Source organism: Amphibalanus amphitrite, unplaced genomic scaffold (assembly GCF_019059575.1).
Source record: "Amphibalanus amphitrite isolate SeventyFive unplaced genomic scaffold, NRLGWU_Aamphi_draft 000172F_arrow, whole genome shotgun sequence".
In the NCBI taxonomy this organism is placed as follows: domain Eukaryota; kingdom Metazoa; phylum Arthropoda; class Thecostraca; order Balanomorpha; family Balanidae; genus Amphibalanus; species Amphibalanus amphitrite.
This window is the reverse complement of record NW_024881667.1, coordinates 838,801-851,851: the sequence shown is the minus strand read 5'-3', so window position 1 is coordinate 851,851 and position 13,051 is coordinate 838,801. Positions and strand designations below refer to the sequence as shown.

The window sequence follows — 13,051 nt, the reverse complement described above, 5'->3', positions numbered from 1 at the left end:
AAATTTACCCCCCCCCCCAGCCCCGCGCGTTCGGCTGGAGACCCCAGCCCCGCGCGGGTTAGCAGCAATCCTTCGACACAGGTAGTTTGGGTTCAAAGGATGACAGTTTTAGCTACAAATGAAGGGGAACTCTACAAGAGTCTCTATTTCGTCAACAAATGCCATTCGTAGCTAATAACGCTTCTAAATTGGACACAGCTCAGCCCTATAAATACCCTGTTTGACTCAGTTGTTGTTGAAGGGCCGTCGACGTCAATTCAGCACCAAAGCTGCATCTGACTTTCACTGCTGGAAAGATAAGGGGCTTTCCTCCTACTCGACCCATTCACAATTAAATGTTTACGGGACTACATAAATGAGAGTGTGGGGAGTACTTGAATTCATACATCCAGGATATTGATACCCTGACGACGATCTCTGTCTAACTGAAGACCGTTGTTTGTCCGAAGACTGAATGCTGGCCTGTGACCAATGTTTGACTGATGTCTGAATGACGCCTTTCACCGTCAGGTCGGTTCGGCTACCACCCTCTTCTGATGACGTGCACGGTGGTCCGTGATGCCAACGGAAACTCGGCTAAAAAGGCGCTCTTTCTGATCGGTTTCCTGATCCCCTGCATTGCCATCGTCATCTGCTACGTGGGCATCTTCCTCGTCATCGTATTGTGAGTAGGCTCTCTCGTCAGTAGGTAACTATCTTGTGGATATCTTGCTATTATTGTTGCTCACCATAGTCATCACAATCATATCAATGTATCGTCTTGTGCGGCCGATTTAGTTCGGAGAAAAGAGCGCCATGGCCAGCTTCGGAATTAAGTTTATTTGTTGAAGGACAACTTAAAATAAATAACGAGCAAGTGTTTGTTATCTCAACAACCATACTGTCTAGCTCAAGTGTATGATCTACGGAAAAGCCATAAAAATAATTATTTGCTTAGCATATATACTGAACTAATAACGAGCTCCTGCAGTGGGTTTGCGTCATATTGTTTTTCGTTTTCCAGTATCGGCTTTCCTGAAGTTGCTATGTCAGAGGATTGCCTAACATGCTTACATAAAACACTTATTTAGTCCACACGGTCCACACTGAAGGACGCTATCAGCAACGCGTGATAGCAGTGCCAGGGTGAGGGACCTTCCTTTCCGCAAATCGCTCCGATTCCGATATGCGTCACCCGGCTAGCGAAATATCTTGGTCGTATCTATGATCGTGTATCTGTTCCCAGAGGAAAAAGAAGCTTTGACTGGCGACTGCCAGTGAGTAGTAAATCAGCGGCGCATCTAGCATTGCGTGTATCGCATATTTACAGCACTGAAATAGGATTGATGGGACCAATGCCCAGCGCGGAGCAGTCAAAGTGATGGAATGCAGGAAAGGAAGCAAAAACCGAGGCCTTGGAGTGGCCAGAGGTCTACGACCCAATTGAGTAGCTGACCTCGCTGTTTCAGTTTATTTTGCCAGTTGCCACATATATATGTTTAAACATATATCTGTGGCAAAATGTACTGAAATAGTGTGGAAATATGTAGGTCTGCATCACTTGATGCAGTCCTATTCGCGGAGCAACATCTTGCGCTGGCATTGACTGCTGATTAATTATACCCTTTCCACGCATACATGTGAAATACTGAAATACTGTTATACGTGCTCTGTTCTGACTAGATATCAGAACAGTGGTGACGTCATGCTATCGAAGTTGTATTGCAATGTGACGTGTTAATAACATGGACGGAACCGCTTACTCGATTATAACCTCGCAACAGTGAAAAACAAAGTTTCCCCCAAATTCGTCGACACTTCGTCCCATTGTACGGACATTGGGTGCCTGCTGCCACCAGTGACGTCATCATAGCATGCTATTTTTTAAGACACAATTTCCAGGTCACAATGTCCCACTTTCACAAGTGGGTCCAGGGCTTGAACGCCCCGAGATATGCCTATTTTTTTTTTATAGTTGCTGCGATGTTTAAAAATACCGCTACTGTTGTCCGTTTGCGATAAAATCCTGTGCCATTTCTTACCCATTTCCAGGTATTTACCGTGAAAAAATTGAAACCGAATATTTTTTCGGTCAGAAATTCTTGGCCAGACGCTGAAGCTGCCAAAACTCACGTGATAGCTTCGATAATGGACTTGGAGGCAGCGTCCTTTTGAAAAAAGAACTATAGTTAATTAGATTATACAATTACCTAACCGTTCGCGATATTTATTTTCCTGCAGTAAAAAATAAGAAATATTAACAGGTTTATTGCCTGAATATGTAACTCTAGCTGATTCCAGCAATCGTGTGCACTCCCTCCGACCACAAGCATGAAGAATGAGCAGCATTCGGATTAGCTCTCAGACTCCCGTCGAGCTTACATGAGTCAAAATGCAACTGTCTGCGACAATAGCTTGCCTATTTTCCAGTATGATCACTACGGATCAAAATAGTTACATTCCCCACTTCCAGAGCAATACCTTTTACTTTACGAGCCAAGCTAACCACATTCAGAGCTTTTGCGAAGACGATGATACAGTTCCTGGTAGAGGTGGCAAAATGTGGACCCGAGGACCCGGTCCAAAGAACCAGCCTGGACCTATATGGGTCCAGACCGGTTCCTGGAAATTTTCTGACGGGTTCAACCGGGTCCTACCATAAACTATACATCTTGCACACTACACATTATTGCAAAATATGAAGTGAATTTGGTGAATGTGTTTTTGCACACAGTAGCTCATGAGTATTCCCAATTGGAAATACGCTGTTTTACATGATGCAACTAATGATGACTACAAGTACTTTGTATTAATTGACTTTTGGGGAACGGGTCCAACTGGTTCCGATTCCAACTAAGACCGGGTCCGAATGGTTCCAGAAATGTCCAGCCGGGTCTGGTTCGAGTCTGGTTCCCAAAATTTTCATCTTTTGCCACCTCTAATTCCTGGTAAGGCGTCAGTTTGGGAGGAACCGGGTTCGATTCCCGGCGCCGCCCGTCCTATCGACTATCGTCCTAACCTGCCCACCAAGGGCCTCACATCACAACCGGTATCATAGGGAAGGCAACAAACAGTAGCCTCTCGTACACCGGAGACATTTTGCCAGTTAGAGGGAATGATGACGACAATAAAAACAAAATTAATCGACTTATCGATCGCCCCCCCCCCCCCGCCCAATCCAGGTCGGACCGCAGAATGCGTCGCCACAGCGTGAAGGCCGGTGTCAAGGAAACCACCCAGCAGAAGAAATCCAGGGAGGAGCGCCGGCGCAAAAACGAGATGCGCATCACCAGGATGTCGCTGGTGATCTTCCTGACGTTCCTGCTTTGCTACCTGCCCGTCACCGTATCCAAGATCAAAGATCCGTTCGTCAAGTACCCAGGTATGACATGCTCCGTAGTAAAATGTTTGTGTGAGCTTCAACTGTGCTGAAATCTTGACTAAAATGTTTGGCATTCAATGTGGATTTTATTATGTCATGTTCAAATATCCTGAATGAAATTAATGTTTCGGCTCTAGCCTTGTAATCTGCAAAAGTTCCATTAAATACATAAGTGATGAAACCGAATGCTAAATGTGTGCCATTCATCACACGCTAATTGTGGAGCAAATTCAACGATGAATAATTCATTAAAACTCATCAGACCATTTCCACGAAACATCCTAGCTGAACAAGTGCTGTCCGTTTCTTTCAAGTAAACTCGTGCCCGTTTCATTACAGGTCTGCACATCCTGGGCTACATATTGTGCTACTTCTCCGCCTGTGTCAACCCCATTATCTACGTCATCATGAGCAAGCAGTACCGACAGGCGTACAAGACGGTGCTGTTCTGCCGCCGCCCTCGCCTCTTCTCGGACAGTTCCATGCAGTGTGAGTTGACTGTCGCGGGCTCACAGACAGAAAGCAGAGGGGCGCCTTGGTGGGGATGGTTAGTTTGAGCTCTAAAGTCAAGTTCGAAGGAGATAGAAAGCAGTTGGCACCTTATGTGTCTTGTTGTAGTTCTGCAGATTCGTATTGCTGTTATGGTTTCAACGGGAAGCTAGTTACTTCGACAAAATCCAATAACACGCTGATGGATGTCAAGCATAACTTATTCAGTATACTAAAAGTTACGCGACAATAAAACAACTGATAAAATAATCCACTCAGATGTGTATGGAACAAGATGTATGTGCTTCTTTTTACGCTTACGTTACGTCTTTTCGCGATCCCGTGGTTCGAGCCGCATTGGCGCTCACTGCTGCTTTCCAACGACGACAGAACATGTTGTTCACAGAACAAATTCACGGAAGACTCATAAAGTTTTCTAAAAAAAAAATGTCAGATTTACTGCTAACACTGCTCAGTCGCCTTGGTTGTATGATAAAATGCTCGGTGTTTTAGGTATGCCGTGCAGAGTGTATGCCTCTGTCCCAGTTTCCAGGGCCGGAACATTTCGGTTGTCGGCCCGACTGGCTCGAATCTCCCTGGGAAAGCAGCTGTCGCCGCCGGAAAACGCCAGCAGGTGGCAGGAGTGTCGCCGTGTGTCTTGTGAACGTTTTTGGCTGTCAGCTGCTCAATAACCGGACTGCGCTTACATTCATTGGTTTCAAGACTTTCAGTGCATGCACATTGAACTTGAACGTAACTTATGACGGAGCCAATGGGCCTGCGTGGTATAACCGTGGGCGGGGAAATATCTGAGCCGCATCAAAATGAATGAAAATATCGGGCTGTTTGACTCGTACATTTGGAGTCCTTGCCTTATTTTAATGCTCAATTCCCAGATTCATAAGTACCTACATACATCATGTAAAACACCTGGAAGGTCAGGGTATTTGAGTTACCTCATAATACAGAATTGAAGGAACGAACTAAAAAAAAAACTCAACCGATCCAAGAAGGCAAAGAATAACTTAGCACTCTTGACTCCTGTCACCATTTGCTATATTGTTAACCCGGCAGTTGCTGGGGTATTTCGCCACCCACCGTTTGCTGGGGGGGGGGCGTTAAACGCCCCCAGCCGATAACTCGAGAACCAATAGGCGCAGCGAAACGCACGAGGCGGCAAACGAAAGAGCGCGACGAGACGCTTCAGATGAGTACTTTAAAGTTGAATTTTGAGGTCACAGGTCGGGTCAAGGTCAGGTCAAACACCTGAAATCGGGCTTTCAGTAGCATGGACTTCAGGACTTCGCAATGGGCGCCTCTCGTCATAAACTCTGTCAAAACGGTGCACAATCCATCATATAAAGCCTACAAGAGTGTCAGCTCCATGTAGGGGTCAGTCAATCATAGGTCAGGGTCAAGGTCAGGTCAACCGGGCAGGGACATATCCCCGAAAATAAAGACTGATATTCGCAGCCTGTGACACATGTTTTATGGGTAATTTGGGGCGTAGAACACGATGGTGACATTCATTTTATCATATGTGTACGTGTTTGGCTCAAAAAGTTCAATTTAAGAAATGCATGTATCATGGTCGTGAAGCGGTCACGAGAAATTGCCAAGATTCAGTTCAAGATTTTGGAAAATGCGGAACGATAATCAATAATCGAAGATAGCCATTTGATTGATCATGGTATTGGCAGTCTAATGGCGTTTACGGCATGTCTGTATGTCTATTCTGTGATTTTATATGATTTTTTGAACATACGCCGTTTTTGGTCGAAAACTCAGAAATCATGACGTCACTAAAACCTCGATATCTCAAAAAATTTATGACTGATCTTTTTTAAAACTTTGTCACAATAAACTTAAATCAATTCCCTACAGGTACCCAAAATTTGGCGCGCCTGCGGCGCGCCGTTTTTATGCTATGGCCCGGCGAAAAAAAGTGGGGGCGTTTAACGCCCCCCCCCAGCAACTCGCGGGTTAAATTGTAAAGAATATTTGGGAATTGGGTACCACTATGTCGATAAACGGCACGCGATGATTTGAATGGGTATGACAGTAAGCCCGCGTGGTTACTGTCAAACACTTGGGTGGTCCGTGGTAGTTTAATTAATTAAATTATTTTGATTCAATTAATTAACTTATTGAATCAATTAATTGAACGTGGTCGGAATCAGCTTTTGGTTGATCTTAGTTCGCTGATGCCGGTCTGAATATATGCCACTATCAATATAACACGTTTGGAATACTTCAGCACGGTCACGGTCACGTATCACGTGCTGCTATCTGCTCGCTCCCTATCCGCCGTCAAATCGACCACAGCCATCCGTTTTTTGTGACGAGTGACGTCGGGGACCACGTAAATTGATTGTTCCTTGTTAACGTTATTTTGTGACTGTCACTCATGAAATGCCTAAAGCCAGAAATAGTATACCGAAACCCTTAACGATTGGCTTAAGATTGCATTCCATTCGATATATGGTTAAAAGAAGTGGAAATCTTTTATAGTTACGCATGGCGCATAGGCAAACCATTGCTGTTACTTTAATCTGTGCGAACTAATAGCTGTCGGTGTCGAGCATCCATGCTGCTTCCCTTTTGTTTGACGGGCATAAATAGGCCAGAGTTCGTTGGAAAGTACTGACCCAACATGTTGTCTTGCTTGTTAACGCGGCTAATCCTATATGAAAGCTGCACTAGTGACGCCAAAAGATGGACAAACATCCATAGAGATCTTATATGTATATAAGATCTCTATGCAAACATCCACCAACATCCACCGGCCGTTCTCGTTTTAAGTTTTTCGCCAGCATTTTTGAGGAATGGTTGTTAATTTCAATTACTGTCTGTCTTTCTTTTTGTGTTGGTACCAGCATAGTTTCGAGCATAATTGCTTTCGTGCTTCGCTTCATCGGAAAATATCCATCTAACGGAATCGAAATGGCGCTAGCGCGCTGGTCTTTTTTTCGTTTAGGCTTATTAGATAATGGCACACACTGCAAACGTTTTATTATTTTCTTTTGTGCGCATATGTGAAATAATAAATAAGTTCATTGTTTGCTAGCTTCCACTCATATCAAAGTTCTCGTCCAAACTTTTAGCTGACTTTTGCAAGGAATTCTTTTACGGTAAACAACATTCTCATCTGCATTTTAACCCGCGCCCCAGTGGCGGTCTCCGCCAACTTCGCCCTAGTGGGGGGGGGGGGGGGGCACATGTTACCACCCACCTCTAACTCAAAAAACTAAGAGGGCTAGAAAGACGCGGTAAAAAGCAGTCGATAGCTCTTGATGCGTACGTTTGAAAGTATTTCCGTCATTTTTCATCTTAGAGCAATATTGGGGTCACCAGAGGTCATCAAAGGTCAAAATTTGCGAATTGTCATTATATTTTTCAAAAAACATGCCATTATCTCAGGAACTATGGTAGCTAGAAAAACGCTGGGAAAAGCAATCGATAGCTTTTGAACTCTTTTTTTGATAAGGTCATCATAAAAAATGACCTCAGGTCAACGGTTTAGCCTCCAGAGGGCAAAAACTCCAAAAATAGCTGTTTTCATGAAAAGTGTTTTTCGACAATAACTTTTGACTAAAAAAAGCTAGGTCATTTCTAATGCCAGAATCGTGTTCCTCTTGCCGAGACGCGTCGAATGAACTATAATTTGACCTTGAAAGGTCAACTTCAAAATTTGACCTCAAGTCAAGGTCATGACCTGACCGGAAAAGGTCATGTTGCATATCAGTCGATGCGTCTCGGCAAGACAAACACAATGAGGCCAACCCCAGCGTTCTATCTCTTTCCAATCGAGAGTTATTGGCAAAAAACTGTTTGTAGCCTCAAATGACCTCGGATGACCTTTCAAGAGGCTCTCAGCAAAAACGACACCTTGGTCGTCACGGGTGGTCCAAATCATTGTTATCCTGAAATAGTTGGACTGTTCCTATGCGTACACACGGATCTAGAGGCATTTTCGTTTTTCTCCATTGACTTATAATGGAAAGGTCACGCTACTGACCTTAGGTCACGCATATAAAAAATCCGAGATATACAAATTGTAGGCACTCATAACATCATGTAATCCACCAAGTTTGAAACCTCTCTGACAAACACTGCAGGCTGGACATGATTGCAAACTTTTTTTTAGGCTTGGTCAGTTAACTTGATCTAGTGACCTGACCTGACATGACCTGGGGTCAAAAATTTCACACGTTGTCCAAAATTGATGTACCAAAAGCTACCCGAAGCGGCGCGGCGCTACGCGCCGCGGTTTTTTATTTATACGAAAAAAACGCGACAGGGTGGTAACATATGCCCCCCCCCCCACTGGGGCGAAGGTTAAATCAACGAAGAAAAGAACAATATTGTGTCAAAAGAGCTTTTTAGCCTATGGCGTTTTTTTGTTGCGTCGATAAAACTGATTAGATATTCAGGTCAGACAATGCAGGCTCAAAACAGTCATGACTCAGCCCATAACTTATTTATGCAATTTTTCTGCATATTGATGCGTGCTATGTAGTAGCGGGGCGCATTGGATTCGGAAGTAGCCACATCAAAGCGCACTATGAAGCAGAGTGCTTTCAGCAAGTATCGGGACTTTGTGAACTGGTCATCGTGTATGATGCATACATTTCACTTTTTTATAAGACAGGACAGTAACAGGGGCGTAGCCAGGGTTTCCTCCAGGAGGGGGCCAAACTTACAGGGGCCCAAGGTAAACCCCTCAAAATCCAAAAAGTCATCGGATTTCGTCCACAATTTTTTTGGAGGGGGCCCAAATAAATTAAAAAAAGTATCAAAAATGAAAAAAAATGTTAGAAATGAGGGGCAAGCAGTTGATGGGTCCCTGCTAGATAAGCCCACGAATAGCTTGATAGAGTCGCTCAGCCGGTTCTGAAGGCGGTCTTGAGGGCCCCGTAGGTCGGATGAGGGTCCTTCAGACCGCCAAAGGCCCCTACAGCCCATGAGAGCCTCGTAAGCCCTGATAACTTGACGAGGGCACTCTAAGAAACAAAAAACCCTCTGAATACACGACAGGGACCCCTGAGCGCATGGAGGGCCCCCTGATCGCTTCACGGGGCCCTCTAAGCCACAGAAAGGCTCTCTGAGTACACGACAGGGCCCTCTAAGTGCATGAAGAGGCCTCTGAGCGCGCGTGACGGGTCCTCTGATCTACAGGAAAACTCTCTGAGCATGTAAAGGACCCCAAGGGGCCCCTGAACGCCTGACAGGGCCAGGCGCGTAGCTAGGATTTTCCTCAGGGGGGCCAATCAGACCGAAAGGGGCCCATGTGAGCGAAGGGGCCCAACTTTTTTTTAATTTCATGACGTAGTTATTTGTTTAACTACCTTAAAATTACGAAGGGCCCCTGCGAACCCAATGGAGAGGGCGCCGAGGGGCCCAGTGGCCAGTGGCAAAGCCTCAGGCCCGAAGGGCCCTTTTATAACCAATGAAGAGAGCCCAGAGGGCCCTAGCGGCAAGGTCTCAGGCCCGAAAGGCCCCCGCGAACCCAGTGGAGTGCCCCGAGGGGCCCTTAAGCTACTTTTATTGTGCCCCTTACCGTACTTATGACACCACGATGGGGGCCCTTTTGGGCTCCAGGGGGGGAAGGCATGGCCCCTATGGCCCCCCTTGGCTACGCCCCTGGGACAGTTACAGCCGAAATGCTAGACACCGTCCCATCGAGTACATCGAAACAGACTCCATGCCTCGTAGGCTCTTTGGTCGATTCAATATTTACGCAGTCGTTAATGTAACGCTGCATTCCAGCATTCTTAACAATTATCCAACACACACATGGTAAAATGACTCGCCAGTTAAACTGCTATCCCTGTATCGTTAACAGTACTCTGACAGTGTTCACCTCTGTGTCGATTGCAGCGAAGGAAAGCAAGTCGCGCGACGGGGTGATGGGCTCGCGTACCTACATGTCCCAGGTCTCCAACGACAGCGTGTCCGGCGGCACAGCCATGGAGGAGCTGCCGGACGTGTTTCCCGACCCCAAAGACAACCGGAAGTGAGCGACATCCGGCCGGAAGTGGGCTACTTCCGGTCGAGTTCCGGGTGTGTCGATGGCGTCACCTCCGAGCTGGACCACAGCTGGAGGACAGAGGAGTTGGAGCTTAGTGAGAGGACAGACAATGCGAGCACCAGGTGGCACAGAACGCCAGCAAACGCTGACACACAACGGGGTGACGTCACTACTGGTCACTATCACGTCACTGATCGCGAGTGTCATCGGAGCGATCAAGGGGTTACTTAAAAATGCGTGATTGTTGGACTGGAACGCCCATTGCTGACTGGCAAAGTGATTGCGTTTGCGAGGGTGAATGTTAATCGCTGAGTTGAGTGTGTACGAGAAACTATTTTTGCGTTTCTCATTGAATAAGAACTAAAAGCAGGGCGAGCATGCACTGCTTATTGTCGATAGGCAAACACGCTATGGCGGCATTTATGCGGGCATTGAAAAATGTTTCACATTTCCGCTCAGTATGCACAAGTTTTGATGCTGAGTAGTGAGTTTGGTTTATACGTTGCGTCATTTTCCGCCCATCGCTTGCTTTTAAAGTTGATGTGTATTGTGTGTTGATAATGAACAACAAATTGCAGAAGGAATGGCGAACCCGTCGACAACAAAATGCTGATACCGCTATGTGATATCTGTGCTTGGTGTAATTAGGATATATCGAGTGAGATTCGTTTAGAGGGATGCGTGTTATGACAATCAGTGTTTAGTATTGTTAGACATATTGATAAAATCTGATGGCCAATAGTTGCAAACCAAAATGGTAATTAAAATTTAAATCTTCTTGTATTTTATGTAAGATTTGTATTTTATATGAAATACAAAAATATTTATATTTTAATTATCATTTTGGTTTGCAACTATTGACCATCAGATTTTATAAACAATCAGCGTTGTCTGATGAGTGTGCAGGCCCAGACGAGGACATCATACAAGAGGTGCCTACTAGAGCACTTCACGGATAGGCTTTTTAGGATCCGGCCCGGCCCATATCCGGCAAGTCATATCCAGATCCGCCCATTATCCGCCTTTCTTTGAATATCAGAATCCGGCCCACCGATTGGCCCGTATTGCAGCCAAACTTCAAAAAAATATCCGTAATAATCCGTTTCACCAATAACTGGTTTCACCCAAAACTGGACTAACAAATTCAATCTAAGGGACCAGACAGCCATACATCTCATAGACCATCATGGTTCCAAAAACCATGCATACATTGCATACATTATTCACTTGAAGACAAGTCTTGTGACAAGTGAGTGTCATAAAATGATGCCTATTACTTTAATCAAACCTCTGCTGCCCCTTAACACATTAGATTAATTTTTAACTTCAATGTTGAATGTTAAAATTTTGATCCGTTTTGATCCGGGTTCAACCTTCAATTCCCAAATCCGGCCCGCCCATATCCGTTCTTTTTTAACCCTCGCCCGTAAACGGCGATCTGCCACCTTCGCCCATGCAGGGGGGGTTGGTGCGACCCCCCCCTTGGCGTTTGAAAACGGAGCGTCGTAGAGCTTAGCGGAAAAAACCAACGGATTGCTGTCAACGAGATCTCGCGATTGGTGGTATATTTTTTGGTCCTAGGTCAACATTTGACCTACTTTTGACCGGTCAAAGGTCAAATTTTCGGAAAAATAGACTTTTTCAAATTTTCCGCGGCGATTGCGGCAAAACGGTGGGCGATATCGACTTGAAACCTTCACTATCGTGTTCCTTGATCAATTCTCTATCGTTTGGTATGTATTTCGTTTCCCTAGCTCTAAAAATGGCGCGTTGGGAGCGCCGGAAGTCGGCAAGGTCACAGTCGGCGGCAGAAATTCGAAAAATCAAAATTTAAATTTTTGAAATCTGATTGTATTTTTGGATTTGGGATGTCCATTTGCTCCCTATAGAAGCTAATATTGCTGCATATTCCCATTGAGGTGACAAGAATTAGCAAAATAGTGGTTCGGGCGCTTTTCAAAAATAGTACCGGACGCTGTTCCTCTTGTGACGTCATAGCTCCGTGACCTGACCTGACCCGGTCAAGTTTCTTATACCATATGATAGCCAATACTTGCCCCAACATGCATGGGAAGTTTCATCACGATCCATCAACCGATGTCCGTACCACCGGCAGGAAACCTCGGGCGTTGGCACTCAGTTTGTGAAAATCCGGCCGGAGGCTGTTCCCTTTGTGACGTCATAACTCCATGACCTGACATGACCCGGTCAAATTTTTTTTTATCAAAAGATGCGCAAGGCTTGCCCCATAAGGTACCCAAAATTTGGCGGCGCTGCGCGCCGCCGTTTTTGCACTATTTCCGAAAAACCTCAGGGGGGGGGTTGCACCAACCCCCCCCCCCTACATGGGCGAGGGTTAACAAATTTAGAATCCAATCCTATCCGGTCCGCGGATTTATCCGTGGATAACGGATTTATCCGGCCCATGAAGTGCTCTAGTGCCTACAGTGCCGTTAGTGCTTAGTGCTGTCTTTACCATGCTCTTTAATCGTTTTTTAATCGTTTATTTTTACTTTGCTTTGTCGACTATGAAATGAAGATTTACCATGATATACCTACTATGCTTTCCTATGAGGCTCAGTCATTCTTCGTGCACAATGAACAGAAGAAGACTTCGAAGTTATCCCGCGCCCTGCTGGGGGTGTTTGAACACCCCCCTTGTGGTTTTTCGTGAATATCTCAAAAACGGCGGCGCGGAGCGCCGCCGTTTTTGGTACAACTTATCATGCATCAATTCTACACATGTTGTGAAAATTTCACAAGGTCAGGTCACCAGGTCACTTGAAGTGACCTCACCTCATAAAAAGTTTCAATGTCTGTCATAGCTACACCGAGTGACCGATCGCTTTGAAACTTTCAGCGATTGCTAAGAGTAATAGCATGTACAAAATGTATATCCCAGAATTTTGATATCGATGACCTAAGGTCAGGTCAATTTTGCGACCTCCCCATTATAAGTCAATGGGAGAAAATTGAAATGCGCCTCTTTTGGAGGAAAGACATTATAAACACTCCCAAACACTGAATTACAAGTGGTTTAGACACACTGAACATGAAAATTGTGTCCGTGACCCCTGTTTATGCCCTGAGGTCATCTTAGGTCACGAATGGTATCTAACAGTTTTTCGCAAATAACTTTTGATAGAGGCATGCTAGAGCGATGAAAACGC

General features: G+C 45.3%; 1 protein-coding gene across 2 annotated transcripts in view; it reads left to right on the top strand.

The window, feature by feature from the left end:
- Window positions 1-12,499, top strand: part of LOC122383755 (G-protein coupled receptor moody-like) — a 41,741-nt gene extending 29,242 nt beyond the window's left edge. For both annotated transcript variants that reach the window (XM_043370503.1, XM_043370502.1), the window contains 4 exons: window positions 511-664; window positions 3,162-3,361; window positions 3,701-3,850; window positions 9,731-12,499. In XM_043370503.1, coding sequence (XP_043226438.1) covers window positions 511-664; window positions 3,162-3,361; window positions 3,701-3,850; window positions 9,731-9,870 — 644 coding nt within the window. In that variant the 3' untranslated portion in view covers window positions 9,871-12,499. The remainder of the gene's footprint in view (window positions 1-510; window positions 665-3,161; window positions 3,362-3,700; window positions 3,851-9,730) is intronic.
- The last annotated feature ends 552 nt before the right edge of the window (window positions 12,500-13,051 follow it).